Raw genomic sequence first — 21,249 nt, 5'->3', positions numbered from 1 at the left:
TAATATATATTTTTTTTAAGTTTCCAAGACGAGATCGTGCCCTCTTCATCATTTTTAATTAATAGTTTATTATTATTTTTTAATACACACATAACTGTTGTACCCCCTGCTCCCACTGTAGTTTTACCACTGTATGTAAACATGTACAATCGCAAATTATACACACACACACTAAAGCATGATGGGTTATATGTATGGGATATATTATATACATATATGCACACACATATACATATACAATACTTTAATTACAGAACACCATGTGAAGGCCACGTTGTTATTTTACATGTGTGCTACATGAAGGGATTCCCATAATTCCTTAAGTCTGTGTTCTGGAAACACTGACTAACAGACACATTGTCTTTCTGAGCAAATGCTTGTCCTTCCAAACATCTGACCTTAGCTGTCAGTGGACAGTGATAAGACCACCAGCTGGTTGTTTTTTTTCCCAGAGCTACAATGCATTCTCTTCCTTTTTTAGGACATTGCACCCCAGCAACAAACAGCAGGGCTTATAACAGCTGCTAGAATGTCACAAACCTATATATTTAGCTCTGAGCTCATTTATTGCCATGCTTGGAGTCAGCCTCCTAATGTCCCTATTTGCTCCACTCTGTCAACATTTCTGACTAAACATATAAAATCTGAATGCGAACATAGTAACAAAAATAAGCCATCCATAAAGAAAAATAAACATAAAAGCTACATCCATTCTCTCAGCATGAATTGCAGATGTGTGAACTGGAAAAAGTGTGTTGACACACAGGTTTATGTTTACAGAGATTTATGTTTGACAGTTGATTCTGTCAGTATGTCTAAGACCTACTCAATATTGTTCATCAGCACCACAACATTTACATTTTCAATAAGAAAAGGATGGGAGCTGCAGAGTATGAGGAAGGAAACGGTTACAGGTCACAGTCATTTATGCTTCTTTATGTTCACCTGAAAATTTCTGCTCTTCAGATGAGAATTTTAAATTGTTTCTTTGACTTCCAAAATGTCCAATAAACATTTGAACATATTACAATAAAAGTGTCTATAGTATTGCAGGTTTTATAATTCAATGACATGATATACAAGAAAGTTTAAAAATGTGGAAAATTCTATTTCTTCTGCCCAAGACTCATTTGCATTTCACTAGCCAGGTGACTGTACTCAAATATACAATTTGTCAAGTGTATCTCATTCTATTTCACACAGCTATTTAAAAATGCTATATATCATCACCCCAACAGTTCAGAATATAGGCAAAGAGACAGAAGAGCTATTGACAAAATACACAATTCTGAAAAAAAACCAAAAAAAAACAGTTAAAAAGTCAATAATCTAATACAGTAATAAAACAACATATACAAATGTGACTGGTTATGGAAAAGGCTTATATTTACTATATATAATATATGCAAGATCAGGGGCAGGCTGGGCTGGGAGGCATCTGCCCCCTAGGCAGGTCCCATAGTGAGCTACGTTGGGCTGGGTCACTTGACCACCAGCATTTTGTTCCTTTAAAATGTTCCTAATAGACTGCCGAGTCGAGTCTTGCCCCCGCCCCCCCCCAGGCTACAATTTTCCAGCCATCCCCGATGCAAGAACAGTCTCCTCACAAAAAAATCACTTTAGCAAATTGTTATTGCGGGTTGCAGGAATATTTTGGACTACTGCTGTAACCTTGTTTCTTTTTACCCTCACTAGTCAATACCAGGTTAAAACAAGAACATGATACAGCTTTCAGCCATTTGTGAACTTTAAGAGACACAGACCGAAATTCATAGAATTTCAGCCTGTGATCTCTGATAGACAAGTTACAAAATCACTCAGCAGCTTTCATCATGTTCAGGTGTAGCGGGAGAAACATGCAGGGAATTTTACAAACAAGTAACAGCACAGACAAGCCTTCTAAATTTCTTGCTTCAGGTGTAAGTAGATGTTAAGCATGTTATCTAGATAGTAGACGTGTAACCTAAACTTCAAAAAATACACTGTACAGTAAAAAAAAAAATACAGAAATCTCAGTCAGGAAAAAAAAAAAATTGTGGTAATTGGCTCCCTCGATTAAAGTCTTACTTAAGTCTAAGAAGCCAATCTGCAGCAAACAGTCTTTCTGCAATATAGAGCCATGTGAAAAACGTGTTGGAAATAGCATAAAGGAGTTTTCTAATTAATGTACCATGCCAATTAACAAAATGTGTCATATGCTATTGTTAACTGCCATATATCAGTGTCATAGGTTGTCCATACAGCCAACGAATCAGAACACTGCTTTTGAGACCAGAGAGCATGCAGACAGGGGCTGGCTGGGCAGGACTGCTCACATAGTGGGCTACCTTCTGCTGTGTCACTGGGCTACCTGTATTTTTTTTTTTCCCTTAAAATATTCCTAATAGGCTGCTGAGCAGGGTCTCCTCCCCCAGGTAAAAATTTGCCAGCCAGCCCCTGCATGGAAACGGCTCAAAATTATAGCAGCATTGCCCACCCTCAGTACATGGAGACATTATTCCTATTGAGAGAATGCAGACACTTCGTATAGCGACACAAAAAATTCTGATTACTATAAGCCAGACATGAAAGAAATACAGAGTTACCATGAAACACACAGAAAACATTTCCCATACACCTTATAAATTACAACTACAGAAAATGTCGGCAGTGGGGATTGCCGTCACTTAAAATGACCACAGTCAGAATGCCAGTTTTAAGGGGGCAACGCAGAGACCCAACGCCTGTATAATCTAATAGTTAGGATTAGGGTTAGGCGGTGGGACCTACCAACTCACACTGCTGGGATTTTCTGTAGTCTGAATTTGTGTGGCATATTTGAAATGTTCTCAGTGTGTTTTATGGTAAGTATATTTCTTCCATATTGGCCTTATAGTTAATTGAAATTTGTTTGCTGCTATACTAAATGTCGGCATTATCGCAAAATGAAGTACCCCACCCTATTGACTACTAGGCAGTTGCCTCTTGTTTACACAGTGTGTGGATAAGCATTCACCAAACTATTCATTCAACCCTACATTTCTAAGTGTTCACAATAGCCATCCATACTTTCCCTACCAACTGTTAATCAGCTACCTTCCATAGCATGTATTCCTCACACCTCTTAGAGTATATGCTCATTTGGGAAGTGTCATCTTTATTTTCTGCTTCATGTCATGTTATGCCATTTGTTTGTCTAGCATGGGGTGTAGGTGGGGGCATTTGATCTCAACTAACATGAGGGGTGGGCAGGAGGTATTTGGTTGCAAAGTAATCAGTTTTCCATCGTACATTGTTCTATTTTGCAAGAGGATACTTTAAAAAAAAAACAAAAAAAAAAAAACAAGAACTTAACCAGCAGTATTGCATAGTTTTATACTTAAAAGGAGTTAATTTAAATATTTCAGATATGTTGCCAAAGTTATTTTAAAGAGAAATGTCAACAGTGCTGCAAGGAATATGTGAAAAGCAAAGGTGCCGGGAAGTTATTTTTCACAATTGCTCAAGCTTTTGTATTACTCAATATCCATTTTAAAGCAAAAACCAACATTTTACAGAAACACAACAAATCATCATTAGAAAGTGTTAAACATTTCTTCAAAACAAGACTGGAAGAATTGGGTAAAGCCAGAGAATCCACTATAATTTCAATAACGCTGTCAGCAAACTTTGAATCGTACAAAATAATATCTGTCGTGGCAGCAAATTATATAGCGAGAGCAGTCAGCCGCTAAGACCTTCAACACTGGCATTTCACAATCTGCCAACAATCAAGGCTGGCAACGCAGTTTCTTCAAATTGTATATATAAAGGTGGGTGGATTTACTCATATCAGCTGCTATGTCCACCGCATCAGAAATGTGCTTGGTGCTGATTTATTATGCCAGTGTTGTTCCAGTTAATTAAAATGATGTCACACAATAATTTCAAACAGTATTAGCTATAGTACAATCTAAAGGCCAAGAGGAAAAGGGGGAAAATACATTAATTAACCCTGCTGTTCAAAAGCTGCCCTCCAGTGCTCAGGCAATTATAAATCTGTCAAGTACAACTTGTTTATGAGAATTAACTTTTGGATCTACATTCCTTTGAATAAGAAGCATAATGAATAAAATGACAAAGGCCTCTACTATGGGGGTGTAGCCCACAGGACAAAAATGTGTGGAAGTATTTACACTAAAGTAACTAACATTTAGAAAATGCTACATATTAACAGCAGGCAGTCAATTCCTATTACAATACACATATTTTATGCGATCCATAGAATCAGATTAAAAAAAATTGAATAATAAAAAAAAAAATTGCACTTTTAAATTTCAATATATTTCAGTATTGCAGGAAATTACAGGAATACATGCCTAGCTTTATTCATGCTTTTTAAGACAAATCATGTATGGTTGCAAACCCTATAAAATAAATCAATGTATCCAAATGCTGGACCAAATTCTCAGGACTTGGACAACCAAATCAGAAGCCAAATATTCCTATCAATTTACTACAACTTAAATACAGAGAAATGTTAAATTCACTCCAAAAATAAGATTTGGTACAATGTTTTGTAACCCCAACAAAGGAATTTTGTGTGTTTAACAAGATGAAATAAAGCAAAATAAAAAATGGAATAATAAATGTTAGGCTCCTCAACTGCAAAATAATGTATTAAAAAAAAAAGAAAAAAAAGATTTACTATAGATCACCTTATATCACAACATGTAACATTGCAGATTCTTGTCTAAGCTTATCACAGCATCCAGTGGTAGAAGTGATTTTCGATGCAAAACACATTTCTCTTTTTTCCCCCAGTGAAAAACAAAATATTCCACTATTATCTGCTATAAGGCTGAATAAACTCCAAGGGTGGATTACAACTTGTTATTGGTCCTCCCGATCACAAGCCCCTCTCCCCAGCCATTTAAAATGGCAATCTTTAATACAGTACAGCCAGGGTAAACCAGCTGCATGTAGATAGAATTGCATGGTTAACCCTTAAGATTAAAGCTGCATACCTAACACAACAGCGATGGGCAACAGGCAGAATCCCGATTTGCCTGCAGCCCAGAGCAGCTGCTCACGATCTTATCAGAACAGGGGACAGCAGACTTCTGTGTCACGTGACCTTCTCTGTATTGTGCAGGGAGGTCACACAGCATCCTGGAGGAGGGAGAGCATGGTGTTCAGCATCCCTTCCTGTGTGGCCCCCATTGTAGGCTGGAGGGGCCGCGCATAGTACCCTCCAACTATTTCACGTTGTCCGTCACTGTAATACATATTTATGACTAAGCTACAATTTACATGATTTCTTATTAGTGGTCTATTCAACTGACTTTTTGGAACCTAAAGTCAATATTTTACGGAACTGAATTCAACTAACAGACATATGATCAATCATAAAAACTTAAAACATAAAGCCAAAAACACAAACTGCCAATTTGCTGAATTTCTAATATACTCTGACTATAATAGCCTGGTCAGAAAACAGATGGCATCAAAGCTGCAAGAAAACCATTGAAATTGCATTGTGGCAATGCCATGCACACCCATAAATAAAACAGCAGATCTAGCCTTTTGTAATCATTCAAGGATTCAATGATCTATTTAAGGGGGTCAGTTTAGACAAACAGAAAAAATGGGCAATGGATACAATTTATAATTAAAACTTGATCTTTATTGTTTCATTAAAAATTTGCAATGAGGCTACCAGTTTCAGTGGTTGCCATTATTGGCATGACCCGCCTAAAAAAAAACCTAGATTTTCAATTATTGGAGCGCTCTCTTGGTAATCATTATGTATGCTGCCAGTTAATATTATTACATATGAATGTTTTGCAAGTAGGCCTAAACAAAAATAATTTAAAAAAGTAATTAGCCATAGCTTACTTTAAGAGGCTAGGCTTAAATAAAGTTGTAAAAGCTATTGTATTTTATGGCCACCAATTTCTTTAAAATTGATTTTTTTTATGCCCTTTTTGCTTTGAGAAAAACAAAATTACTTCTCATGTTTTAGTACTTTCTATACCTTATAGTAAGTACCCCACATGGCTCACTATAGTTCTTGCTTCCCTGCATTTGAACGCACTCCACTATTGACAACAAACAAAAGGAAGATCACCCCAACAAGAAATATTTACATTATTGTGAAGGCATACACAGAATTATGATTGTACCATTGCATTTTACGATTTTTCCTTTAAATGGGTAATAAAAATAAACATACAAAGAATATGGGTTTTCTTCTTGCAGCTATAGAGAAACATACAAGAGCGCCAAGCCCAGATACATCAGATAGCTCAGTGTTTTGTAAACCACACCAACTTTTGCTCCAGGTTGAAATATTAAGAGCACCAGTACATCACTACCTGAGCGATACCCTTTTAACGCTATCCTCTTTCTCCACTGGGAATTCTTTAAGGCTATTATTCAGGTTCAAAAACATATTTTTAAGTTTAAAAGAACATAATATCTAGCTAACCAGGTAATCAAATTTAAAATAGGCAATTCTCAATATACAACATACATAGTAAAGTCTAGTACTGGCACAATGAGGGAAATGTTTTATCCATATCATTTCAGCTTTTTCATATTCAATGATGATTATCTAGATGTTATTTAGTTAGAAGGCTCCCCAAAGTACAATTAATCCCCAGGTTCATCATTTTGTTGCACTAATTAAACATTTTAACGAAAATGGTCAAAAAGTACGCACAAGCTGTTTATCACTGCTGCCCTTTGAGCTCCACAATACTCCGAGGACATGGTGCTTTAGATGTGATAATTATTAAGTTCCTGAATTTGACTAAGGAGCCACTGAGGAAAACCAGTAGTGAATTTCACATTAATCAGAGTTAACAGGGTTTTTTTTTATTTTTTCTTATTAAAGCTGTGATTATAAATTAAGATTTATTCATTTCTAAGAAGAAAATACAGTTTTATGTGAATGTATTTCAATGTTAAAGACTACTATTAAATTAACTTTGTTAAATACACCTGAAGTCCATAAGTGCATTTAAAATGGAAAGAAAGAAAAACAAAAAAACAAACAAAAAACATACTACCACTACTTTTTCTTTTTTTTTTATAAAAAAAAAAAAAAAAAAAAAGTTAGCATATCTATTCTATAAAAATGTAATAAAGTAGGTGAAAAATTCTCAAACTGGCAAAAGCAAACCTCCAATTCACACATTAGAGAATGTGAATAGATGCATCTATCCAGGATCTGGGCAATGACAGGCTGAGAGGGGAGTTGGTAAAATAATAATAATAAAAAATAAAAAAAAAGGAACATTCTTGAATTCCCAATCTGTGAACCATAATATTTAATGGCAACAGAGAACAGACAACACACCCCCCCCCCTCCCCCCTCAGATACCTGTGGCCATCTTCATTTGTGCACGAAAGCTATTCAGCTAAATTGTCAAGTATGACTGAACCCTCAGGCTGTGTACACATGGTGTTTTTTTATGCATCCATGGTCCATCCCATCTGAGCTATTCAGCCACAGGCAGAGGCAGGAGAGGAGAGACAGGCCATCAACACAAAGAGCGGAACTTAGGGCAAATAGTTTGTAGAACTTGGCTTTAGCAAGGTCTACAAAAATATATTTAAAAATTGCAAGTGAAGGGAAACTCAAAGTAATTTTGTGTCCATGTTCCGTATAACTAATTACAGTGAGCTACTATAATCATTAATCATTTTCACACAATTGTTAAGGAGCTAGACGTTTGTCTCAACACTATTAAAACACAGTAATAATGTATGTGAACCAAAAAACCCCAATTTTACATATATTCTATGTTAATGAGAGTCTGTCGTTTTCAATAATTGCAGCAAATTATTGTTAAGCAAAAACAAAAATCTGCAGCATCTATAGCTATACATTACTAATTCTACATGCATTTTTATTCCAATTATGGATACTTTTACCATCAGACACATACACAAAATGGTAAGTTTATAGATATGTGATATTGCATTCAAATTTAAAAATGAAACCACACAACAGAAACCTATTTCATGCTTGGAAAAGTCTATCCCAAATCTATTTTGGGAACTCTTTAAATTGACATATTATCACAAGGATGCAATTCTGCACACCTTCTGAAATATTATTTATCAATGTCAAGACTTGATATTAACCTTTAACTGCTAGGTCCAGACTCTGCAGTGTCCTAACCTCTCTACTTTCTTTTTTAACTGAAGTAAAGTTTATTGAATTTTCTAAGATAATTGCAAAGGATACAAAAAAAAGAAACAGGGAAGGGGTAGGACATAAAAGGGGAAAGGGGTACATAGTGGGGACGAAACACAACAATATATCATAAAACACCAGCAATCTAGACATTTATCACTTTGTAGTATTTAAATATAATTATAGCCAGTTGACTAGTAAAACTAAAGATTGGCACTCTAAACATAAGTCACTTTAACTTTACAATACGGAGACTAGTCCCTTCCATCCTTGTACCTAGGCCCAAAAACAAATATTTCTTAGATCAAGGCACGAGACACTGAGTCGGAGATATACAGCTTATGGGGGGACTGGGATGGGGCCCCACCTCCGTCTGTGACGTAATTATGCCAGCTACGCCATTTCACTAATGGGGAAGAATCTGCCGTGAAATACGGAACTCCTAGGGTCTCCATCTCAAAGCTGAAGTTCACTTTAGATATCACCTTAGCCAAAGACGGGGGAGACGGTTGCTTCCAGGCCTGAGCTATAGCAGCTCTGGTTGCAATGAGCACTTGGCCCATCACGTACCTGTCCAAGGAGGGAACGGAGGGGGGATAATGATGCAACAAAGCAAGCTCTGGGGAAGGAGTTGTAGGATATCTAAAAACCCTAACCAACAACTGGAAAACCTCTAACCACAGGGGTTGTAGGACTGGGCATGCCCAAAAAATATGGAATATATCCCCTCTCTCAGTGCAATTACGCCAACATGTCGGTGGTACTGAGGGCCAAATTTTGTGCAGTTTCTCAGGGGTCACGTACAATCTATTCAGAAGCTTCACCAACATTTCAGTATGATTAAGGCATTTAGACATTGTGAAAGAGTTTCGAAAAATACGTTCCCATTCCTCCTCCGTGAATACTACCTGGAGATCTACCTCCCATTGGAGTTGAATTTTTGATTTGGTGAGAACGACTTGCGAAGTTAAAATATTATACCAGGTAGTTATGCTAGCTTTGTTGTTACTCTTTGTCAGGTTTACTTGATATATAGCCAGGGGGGGAACCTATGACTATACCTCTGAATAAGGGCTCTGACAGCATGTGTCTACTAACCTCTCTACTTTCAAAGTTATTTTTCTTTGTCTATTAAGGGGCAAAAAACGGTCTTCTCAATAAAAGATGCCCATACATTTGTAAATAAAACAAAAACAAATAATAGTTATAAGGGGCACCACACCAATATGTTTAACCTCTATTTTCAATAACATCAGAAAAGACAGGTAATTGTGCAGACCATCTAAGGAACGCATAAATAATGTAAATAGCCCATATTTACATTCTAAAAGCAGCGTTTCTGCTTATTCATTATATTTTCACTATGTGTTCTCTCTCGTTGGCTTAATAGTAAGAACCTCACCATGGAACAGTTTTCCTGGGGCTTCTCAGTTTCTGTAGTACCAAGATCAACTTTTATCAGTAATATACTGTAGAAACAGGTGATTAACCAGGAATGCTGCTTGAAAGAAGAGCATAAGGTACAACTAAAACCCCAAAACATAATGAGTTCATGCAACTATTCTACATCAAAAGTGCAATGCAAGTGTTACCAACCCCTTAGGTCAGCCCAGCACCACTGCGTGGTAAACGCCATAAAGTCACGGTTCACTACCCCTAGTTGACAAAAGTCCTCAATTTCTAGGGACAGTCCCTGGAAATGCCCGTTTTTCAATTTTGACCACCTGCACAGTACTGAAGTCACAGTCTCGGCAGCAAAGTGTCCGTGGAAATAGTTTTACAATGTCATGACCCATAGGAAGTAGTGCTGCATGCAGCAGCTTTACAATGTGGTCTCTCAAGGGCATTCTATCCCATCGTAGAACAGTAAGCACATCCATGGTATAATATCAATGCATTGTAAAACTATGAAATGAACCTGGTGAAAGTAGTAGATTGCTAGTGTAATTTCTTTACTAAGGGGAAAATACTTTTATATACAAGTTTTTTGTTCTGTATATACAGAGGTTAAGCAATAGCATGCTTGAAGGGAGTGATTAAGCGTATGAACGTAAATCATATACTTACATCTGGGTATTCTTTTACAGGCACATAAAGTTTTTCTTGTAACTGTACAATAGGTCCAATACCGTCAGGCAGTTCTGCACTTCTCTTGTCAGGGTTGCTGCCATTTAGTGTGTCGTTGTACATGTCTTTTCGTACTCTGCTGATCTCTATTAAGGAAGGGGTGAAAAAAAGTGTGAAACATCTGTACTATATTCAACAAAACATTATTTTTTTTACTAAAGTTGTTCTATAACACTGTTTAAAATCAAAAACACATGGTAGACTGAATTCATCAAATTCACTTTCACCAAAGACAAAGGCTGTTTTAAAACTACTAGAGCATCTGTTGAATCTTTCTGCACAACAGTAAAGGAAATGGAGAAAGAAAAAGTCAACAGTCTTAAATTAAGTTTATTTTTTTTCAACACTTTCAATATTATGTTTGTTTGTGACTAGTCAACTTTAATATAGGGATTTACGGAAAAGAACCAAAAAATGAATAATGCTTTTGAAACGGTCATAGTGGTCGCAGACCAGCTTTAACATGTATTCATGTGCAGCCATGTAGCTTTAAATGTAAATTTTTAAATGCATCTAGTGGCTTGGTAAGATGAAGAAAAATTATAAATTATTATTATTATTATTATTATTAAACCTCGTATTCCCTTAACAGAAAGATTGAAAGATACTTTTGATGGAACCGTTGTAGTTCCTTCTATGAAAATAATGGTGATGCATCTGAATTTTTGAAGGATCAATGGAGAGTGACCAACAAAAAAAATACTCAGAGAGGAATAAAAAAAGAAAATATAGAAAAGCAGAAAGCATATAGCATGCTCTTTTAATTTGAAAGGTCAGTCCAATAAAACTTGGTAGAAAAATATGTCAATTGTGTCAAATATATTGAAAGGGCAACAACATAATGGACCTGAGAGACCAGGAAAAATGCTGCCCAAAGCAAGTAAGCAAAACACGCTCCCAGAGTATAAACCTCCGTATTCTGCACTAGACTGTAGTTTATTTTACATAATCAGCTGGTTGATTTTAAAAATGATAACCAAATCCCTAGCAATGCAAGAGATTACTCTGGATTAGCGGTTTGTACTCACTTGCTATTGTAACAGTCTTTATATTATTATGCTTCCTCTGTGGCCATAAGGTTATATTCAGCCTACATAGGCGGAATTTAAAAAGATTACAGTACCCTTGGCAAAATCCTCAATTTCACATGACTTGTAAAAAGTTAATTCTACAACAGATTATTTTCCACTGAGTTTATGTATATGTTGACACAAATTAAACATTTATTTTAATATAATGGAGATGAGGAAAAAATTGCCACAGTGACAATAAATAAGGCCTGGTACACATGAGTATTAAAATCAAGCGTCAACGATGCCTTGTAAATGTCTTCTGGTGCTAGGGCTCCAAAAACAAAAATAAATAATGGAAGGAAACGGACTAGCACACATGCAAACATGCTTTTGCTTTGTGTCAATTTTGGCACTACCTGCAGCATTCGCAAAAATTAAGTCTTGGAAAAACATAATGGGGTCCTATGGGAATGCCAGACAATTGTCTTATGTTAAGTACATAGTTCATTATGCTGAAGCACAGCTTTCAAATGCGTCAAGTTATCTATACTTCAATGAGCATTGATTTGCAATGCCTGTGTGAGAGAGCCCCAACACAGATAAAAATAAAACCCTAATTATATGAATAATGTAAAATAATCAGGTAGTAAAAATTAAGCTATGAAAAATACAACAACCCATGTATCTATTTTTGTTGGCGTTTTACACACACACAGACATAATAATGCAGTATGTTCACAAAATGCAAAGTAGAGAATGAATCAACTGGACACCAACAATCTCAAAAAAGGATAGGTTTTCTGTGTCCTGATTTTTTTTCTCCTTCACATGAATTATTAAGTTGCATTAACAACATTATTGAACAAATTGGTTATCAGGAAGGCATACAAACGTATTATACAATAGAATGCAACAGTCACTGCGATAACCTGGGGAAAGTATAGACAGGAACACCAAACAATTATGGTGTGAGGGTGGGGGCTTCAGTCGATGGAAGCGACTGAATTTTATGCGCGTATATACTATGACTCTCACACGACATCTTCTAGATGTACAACCGAGAAATTTTTTTATTTTAAAAAAAATAAAAGTACCAGGGAGGGGGGAATAAAAGAACGTAAACTGTATTTTAATTTGCAAAATATGACATGTGCTTCTTTGCAGAGATAGGGAAACATTAATATAAAGTGTACAGAAATTTATATTCAGTATATATCTATATTCATTAACTGTGTGAAACATTAGTATATCAATAATGTCAAGTGAGCTTAAAAATGTCAGTTGAAGGGAAAGGGAGGCCTGCAGTGATATGGTTCTAGTGAAGTAGTAGTAGGTCTGATGAAAGCCTTGCAGCTGAACTATGGAGGTAAGAGTTCTATAGGCCTGCAGGCTCTCCGAACAAAAGAAAATGATTGAATTTTGAAATCGAGAGAGCTGACAAATCAGCAAAAGCACTGTCCATTAATCACTAGTGTGACAGTTTAATCATCCTAAGTACTTTTATAAATAGTGCTCACAGGAGAAAAACCAGATTTTATTTTAACCCCTTATCAGAAGTAACCATTTATAGAAAACCAGCTATGGTACAAGTCTCAGTGTGCAATAATTAATGTATTTGGTAAGCTAACTGTAGCATAAGTTAGCTATGAACTTGTTTCGCCCATCCTGGGTAGGACTGAATATAAAAACAACGACAATTTGTCTCAATTGTTATTTTGCTGCTAGAAACCCTTTAACTTGAGACAAGGCATACAACAGGAGAAATAGGCGTCTCATGTCCCATCATCACTCACTTGCACTATATTGTTCTGGACTTTTGTCTATGAAATAAATTCAAATTTGAAAATCAATAAATGGTAAATACCGCATTTTTCGTACTCTATATACACAGGTTAAACAATATACCCTAAATTTTAGGGCCTAAAAAGTCATCTTTCTGGCTTTCCTAGTTGTGTTGTGACTGATGTTTCATTGGTGCAAGCTGCTTTACTATCCCCTTCTCCCTACCAAGTAAAATAGCATAGTCACAAAATAAAAAAGACTACTGTGCACAGTTTATATCTGTGGTCAAGTATTTAAAATTTCATTCTAGGAGACAAATAGTTCATTTCATAAGAAAATGCAGACAACTTTTGCAGCCTTGATACATGTAGCATTACATCTGTCATCCTTATATGCAATGGCTATTCTAGGATTATACCTGTATATTATATGCTCTTACAGGTGTCAGATTGACAGTTTTTGGTCCTACATCTAACACTTCATGGCTTTCTCTGCTGACGTAGAAGCAAAGAACTAGCACCACTGAACAAGTTGGTTCCTTAACTCTGAGCACCTGTACCAACCAGCCCACTGGGGTATGTCCTATGCCCGGATAGAACAATATGCTCATGTTCGCCAAGGTAGTTCTGGTCAAACTGCACTGAATTTGTAGCTAAAAATAAGTTAACAGTCACAGCAAGGTGCAAACTTAACCATGGCACGTTTCTGCACAGTTAATGTGCAATCACTATTGATTGAATTTAAAAGTTTGAAAAAAAAATAAAAAATACATAGATAAGAGGACTCTGAATTTAGTACAGGAAAAAGTTTTGGCATCATGCCAGTTAATTTTTTGAGTCCTCAAAACAAGATTTTATTAGTAAGCCCTTAAATGAAGCCAAATTTATACAATTCCAGAGTTGAATAAACACTATGATCCCTCTCAGGGTATTGTGCCTACTATCAGCATAAACTAGAGAAATATGCAAGCCACATGCAGACAGGTTTAGCCGACACCGAAGTAGTGGTCAATAATTCCAAAACATTACTTACACAAAAAATAATATGCATGGAAGAGTTGTCAGAATGAAACCTTTCCTATGATCACATCACAAGTGTCAATAACTGAAGAAAAATAAGAACTGGATAAGCCAGAAACTTTCTGGAACAAACTGTACAATGAAACAAAATGTACACATTTTTGCAAACACCCCAAAAGAAATGTTTACTGTATGTGAAGCATAAGAAAAGAGCACTTTGCCCGCCTTAAATCATGGGAATTTATTATTCTATGGGTGTCTATGGCAGCCAGTGGCAATATTAACCAGTAGGAATGAAGAATGGATTCAGCCACATGTCCTTCAAGGTGATGTTCCAGAGACAGCCAGTTGTGCAGTCCGACAAGGGGCACCCAAGCTTTTGCAAACGGAATTATCTAGAAATCTTTGAAGTGTGCCTCAAAAACAAAACATGATAACAACATGCTCATCAGTTATTAAAGGCATTTTAAACATCCTTTCCACTAATATTTTGGACAAGGGAATGCGATTACACTTTGGTGCCTACATCTATCCAACAAACTTTGTTGCCTTCTTCACTACAGCAAGGATTCCAGGAGTGGTTAAAATATCACTATTTGTATACAGATCTCTGATAAAGGCAAAGGTAGAGGTGCTATTCTATTTGCACTACATTGTTAGACTAGCAGGAGGTGAAGGAACTTTCAGTAGCCCAACAAGAGAAGAGACAAAAAAACAACTACGAGATGACATAATAAGGTTTCAAATTGCTGGGTTGCTGCCTTCTGTGCATGCAAACCATTGTGGGAAAAATAATGGGAACTTTGTGATGTTTAGGTATTTATTCATAAAATTAGAAAAAAAAATAGAGGGTAAATGTAGAATAATGGGGTGAGTAACAGTATTTTTACGTATAAAGTCCAATAAATTTTTAAGATAATCACAACTCAGTCAGAAAGCGTAAGAAAATTTACTGTATTTGACCACGCAAAACAACATTTTAGAAACGGAGTACATAAAACAGATGTTTCATTCAAAAACAGATGGTTTGAATGGTTTCTGGGAATAGTTGTCTCTATCTCAGCATGACACAAAGGGAAAAAAAATCACTGCAAGGGATAAAGTCACGTAGCAAATCTACAAATTAATTGTTCTACAGCTTTTAGAGGGTGAAAATCTCTCAGGCTTAACTCTTAGGGCCGAGTGCATTCAATTTCCATGTCACAAAAAAATATGTCCCTCTAACCAGTTGTTCAGTACTACAGCAATAATGCCTTCTGGATTACATTTTTAACTGCACGGCAACAAGCCCTAACCCATCTTTAGTTAGCTATCAGAACATTAAAGTGCGGGAGGGCCATGTTGGAAAGCCAAGTGACTGGGTGGAGTCTAAAAATGTTGCAATCCCTTCCACCACCCTACAAGAGTATTCTGGTGTAAATACTGGAAAGAGATTGCCTCCTGAACTGGCCTGCCAAGCACATATGCTCTGTTACCCAGCTGAAGATCAGACCCTGTTGCTGTGGAGCAATACGTTTTGGGGTTTCAACCTGTGTTGCAGTGTTAGCCGTTAGTGTTGGCTTCTTCACAAGTTTTAAACCACACTTGAAAGGGAGTGTAGCCACACAGACCAGGAAGCAGCAAAATCTTTGCTTACAATTTTGTATTGGTCCATAGAGCCCCTACAAGCAAGTCAAAATCTTGGGTTTTGTTCAAGGCTGTGGGATGAACGATCGAGCACCAGGTTAAAAACAATACAAAAAAAAACAAAAAAACAACTATGGCATGGGGTAAGCATTGGGTAGGATGATTCTCACTGATTACAATTCTGTCATCACACACATCTTAAAGTGTATAATGACACATGCATGGTAAATACCTATAGGGGAGGGGGGAAAACTCAAATCCCCCCTAACTACACAGCGTTAAACCTATTACCGTTATGGTAATCTTAACACTGATTTCTGCTTGCGGCTCCCTGAGCTGCGAACAGAAAGCCTGAGTTGAAATTACCAAACCAACGTGAATTATGCGCACTATTACCCTAATAACGGTAATAGTGTGCAGGCCGCATTCATTTGGCAATAACGCGGCCAATTAAATATGCCCCCATATGTCAGATTTATTTTTAAAAATGAACAGGTAAAATCTGGAGCGTAACGTAGAAAATGGAATGAATTTGAACTAAATGTAAAACTGATAGAAAGTATTAGAAATTGTGACATCCGGAGGGGATAAAAACACAAAATCTATAAATCTGCAATTGTTTTGGTACACGATGTGTATAGTGCGGCAGTCAGTGCAGCCACTACGGAGTCCAGAGGTGTAAGGGGCCTGGGACACTCATGCTCAGAAAAAGACAAAGGAGGCTAGAGTACCATTGAAAGGCCCAACCTAATTGCAATGCTGGAACCACCAAATTTACACTGTATTAAAGCCATTTCCTTTGTTATGCTAATAGAGGTATGACTGTGTGGGAGAATAAAATCAATATGAATCTCACCTTGTGGATTTGACCTGCAACTTAACGTGACCGTAAGTAATTCCCGTTAGGAAAAGGCTTAACAAATAAGGAATTTTGTGATTTAACAAAAGTCCTCACAAGCATTCTTCCTCCAGTCCCCCTTACCTTTTCCAAACCCACAAAACAAGCGTTATAGTTTTAATACAGAAAACAACTGTATAGAGAACATTTCCTGAGAATTAAAACAGATTCTGAAATTCAGGGAAGCACAAAGAAAGAAGATTTAAAAATGTCAACCCACTTAGGAACCATTGATGAGGTATATTGCTAAACAGCTATATTACAGATTTGAAGACAACATGAAACTTAAGAACGGGACTGAAATGTGAGTCCCATAATGGGAGATCTAAGTATTAATAGGAAAATGATCAATGTTGGCTCTACTGAAAAAAAAAAAAGAAACTACAAAAAGAAAAAATGTAAATCAAGATTAAAATAAAAGGAGCATTTCTATAAAACAATTCAAGTATTGACTTTAAATGTGATATTTTATACCAGGGTTCAAAGCACTTCCTACATCATAGCCAGATGTGCTGCTGTGTGAAACTATAGACATATACAATACTAGCGCCATCATAAAACGCTTACAATGCTCAGACCTTAAAGAGATTTTAGTATATCTATTGTATGAGTATTAACCTGAGAAGAACTGAGTATTTTTGTTTATTATTTTTTTAATTGAAATGCGAAGCACATTTAGAATGGTTTTATACTCTCCTGAAACATACAGAATACTCCCAAATTAGTGGAGACCTCCCTGATTCAAAAGGCAAGTGTCCCACAAGGGTAGTCTTACTCATTGCTCTCCCCACTTGATGTAAATAGAAGTGCCAAGTCATACCCACCCCCGTATTTCCCAGAGGGCAGGTATGAAAAGTAAAGTATGATTTAAAGTCATGTTCAATATCTTCAACTAAATCCATATCATCCATGCCAAGCATTAAGCCATAAAACAGAGAGCAAGTGAAATATACTATTCTTGGTTCCTTCCAACCCATTCAGTGAAAACATGAAGTATCATCACTATAATGTTTTACATACCTCTGCATTTCACTGAACAACTAAATATAGAATATAAGCATCTTTAGCATACTAAAAAATATATAATGGTCACATTTGTGAAGGTGGGACTGACAAGACAATCGCATTCCTCTCTAATACCATGGCTGACATGTATGCTATTTTTATTTTTCTGCCAGTTTGCTCAGACAAAGAATGACCTTGAAAATGGGAGGCCTTGAAGCAGGCAGTAGCAAATGCTATTTTATTTTACAATGTTCAGCAACAAAAGGTTGATATATTTTTTTAAAAAGATCGTTAAAAGCTCATGTACCACTTAAAATATTTACCAGAAAGTATTATGATTAAAAATAAAGCAAATACACTTATGACAATGCATCTACATATACCTCAACTTTGGAAAACATCAGTATACTTGCATGTGTATTCCCAAAATACACACCAATCTGAAATGTATCCTTTTTAGACTAGAAATTATGAAAATTAGTCCTAAGAATGTAGTTATGCAAACATTATGCAGCGTTGAACAACAGATGTAAGATTTTGCAGTAATGTTCAATGAAATTTAATTTTGACAAACTACAACTGAGGCTATACAAGAACTTACATTAACCTTGCAATAGATATCAGAGCTCAAATGATTCACAGAACTTTAAGACAATGTAATCACAATGCAGGGCAACATAGTTCCTCCTGTGCTGCTTCCTGTCACCAAACTGTAACATCGGATTGCAATGCTACGGGGAAAACACACTCCGAATACATAGTTGTGGTTTATTACGACAGACACAAATGTGAGCGTAATGTAAAAAATAAAAATAAAAACAACAACATTCTTGCTATGAGGCAATGCGAAAGATGAAAGACATGCCTATATTACCACACATACTAATACACAGGTGTACTGTAATCAAAATGTAGGACAACTGTGTGCTGTTAGTAAGGATACAATATACATGTTCCAATCTGTTTTCAAGCCTTTTCTTCCAAAAACAGATTGTTCACTTAGTGCTTCCTGAGGACTGAATTTGGGAAGCCTTGGCCTAACAGTGCATGTTTTCCAGATACCCTTGCTAGAGCACAGGTGTAGTCATTAGTGACTGACATTTTAAAAGATCTACAACTATATATGTATAATTATTTTACTGGTGACCTGGAAAACCTGCACTGTTAGGGATCCCTGAGGACTGTATATGGGATACCCTGGCTTAGGCTATCGACAGGTGAATGTATAAGCATTATTGTCACCCAAGTGTTAATTTTTTTATTTGTTTAAAAAACAAGCAAACACTTATAACATCTATGGCCTGTGCTGTCTGGTCACATTATGGGGATCCAGTTAAGAGCTCCTACTCATGACATACTGATTGGAACACGAATGGTAAAACTAGTTAACAATCGCAGCTTTTTAGTTACAAAACGTGATGTAATTATGTCAATGGCTGAAAATGCAATTAAACAAATATGCCTTGTTACATAAAACAAGTACATAAGAGGGAAAACAAAATCTGTAGACAACAACCAGTGGATTACATCAGACTACATGTTTGTTAGAGCTCAATGCCAAGCCTTCCTCTGAGGGCAAGCAAATGCACACATGTCTACAACATTTCAGTGACAGAGGCATATTACTGCAAACTAATGAGTTCCTCATTATGCTTGAAATGTCATCCAATTATCTTCTGTTGCATGACAATTTACTGTACTGTATATACCATTTTCCTATAAAGTCTGCAACCCATGGTACAGATCCATCTTGCCGTGTGTATCCTAGGCCCCATTACAAGACCATACAATTAAGTTCATCAGAAGCTGATAATCTAAAGGTTTATTCATTCAATGTTGTTGCCCATCTAAACAAAACTGGCATTCTAATATTACACAAGGTTTCTAATTTCTTAATGTTTGACAGAGGAGCAATTTAAATTATTGCACTTCGGAAACTACTAAAACATTGTGTATTCTTACAAGCTCAATTTATATTCTGTATTTCTTGAGATCTCTATGAAAGCAAATTTATTAGCATCATTATGATCGCTCAACATGCATAGATATGCAAAGTTGAATTTCAGCGTCCATCTGTTTTCTCTTTGTGCTTCACTAGTCATCTAAACCCAGTCAAGATCAGTCACACACACACAAAAATATAATAATTATGCTACAACTGAAACACAGCAAGAGAGGAAAGTGGGGGTTGGGGAAGGAATGGAAAGCAGGTCGCTGTTGTGTGAGTCACTGGTTCAGATTTAAAGTATGTGCACATCTCAATTTATTTAATCTGCCAAAACAGCAAGATGATAAAGCAAATGCAATACTTATTAAAAAAAAATAATAATAAAAACATGCATTCCCTTCTGTACATGTAGCGCAATTTCATAGGGGAGGCGAAGCCGACAGCTTTCATCATTTCAAATAGAGCCTAATCTGTTTGAGCAGGATCTGCTTAACTTAACACAACCCCAATCCAGTTAATAATACATTTTGACAATATATGGAATGACAATAGCCTGGTCTCTAAAACAATAAGTTAACTTTGGTATTACCAGTATCAAAGCAAATGAAAAACACAAGGATGATAATAATAATAAATAATTATTCAACACCACCCTTGATAAAGTATGAAGTTGCGCTTGCATAATATGTAATTTTTATCTTGGGAGAAGGAATAATTTCTTGAAAAGTACAGCTATATATCAGATCATTTCTAAAGCTATATACCGGATTAGTTTATTTTTTGTTTGTTTCAGCATCTACATGTAAAAGATTAGCCAGGCACCTGTCAAACATTACACTGTTTTGAGGAAAAACATGTCTATGTTCCATTAGACAGAACTTGACAATTTTCAAGTATGCAGTTCTTTGACTCCTCAAAGACACAGCATGTGCATGACAGCGCTGCCAGCAATCCACACAGCTGTATCTCCATCTTTGAGGAAAGGAATTGGAAGAGACAGCCAAGTACATGAGCACCTTAAATCAAACACCAGCCACTCAGTGACAAACAGCAAGATACAGCTGTGTCATCATTAGAGACACTTTCACGGAGGTAGCAGACGAAATTCTACCCATGACTATTTGGCAAACAGCTTATCTGGAAAAATTAAATAAAACAGATTTCAAAACTAACATTTAATCACCGGACAATGTACTATACTAAATAGCAACATTACGTGCAGAGTGTCTGAGATGTACAATACCTGGAAGCTGATTTGCAAGTGGAAAGTAAGAGAAAGAATAGAAAAAAAAAATTAAAGAGGAAAGAAGTTTAAATTAAGTAATGAACATTATGATAATGATACTATTGGCTATACATTGTTTAAAGGTGCTGAAGAGAAATATCAGAACCAGAGTAGTTTACAAATTACTGCCAACACCAAAATTTTGGGAGTCGTTTCTACTGATGTCAATAGCTACACATCTCCCCTGGCTCCTAAACAAAATCCTGCATCAAAGATTTGTCAGACTGGCACCTGAATTATACATTATTTTGTCTACCCCTGCATTACAGCCTGGTTTTCATACCTGTACAAGGAACAATAAAACAAACAGGATTGGAACCCACATCAAATGTCTAACATCAGGTCTAGATCAATATATCTTATAAGCCAGTTGTTTCCAGGT

General features: G+C 36.3%; 1 protein-coding gene across 13 annotated transcripts in view; it reads right to left on the bottom strand.

The window, feature by feature from the left end:
- Window positions 1-21,249, bottom strand: part of QKI (QKI, KH domain containing RNA binding) — a 137,621-nt gene that overhangs the window by 91,472 nt on the left and 24,900 nt on the right. For all 13 annotated transcript variants that reach the window (XR_012689706.1, XM_075203282.1, XM_075203284.1 and 10 more), the window contains exon 2: window positions 10,232-10,377. Coding sequence is in view for 12 of the 13 variants with exons in the window: in XM_075203282.1 (XP_075059383.1) it covers window positions 10,232-10,377 (146 nt within the window). In the remaining variant the exon portion in view is untranslated. The remainder of the gene's footprint in view (window positions 1-10,231; window positions 10,378-21,249) is intronic.

Source organism: Mixophyes fleayi, chromosome 3 (genome assembly GCF_038048845.1).
Source record: "Mixophyes fleayi isolate aMixFle1 chromosome 3, aMixFle1.hap1, whole genome shotgun sequence".
Lineage (NCBI taxonomy): Eukaryota > Metazoa > Chordata > Amphibia > Anura > Limnodynastidae > Mixophyes > Mixophyes fleayi.
This window is presented reverse-complemented; position numbering and strand designations above follow the sequence as displayed.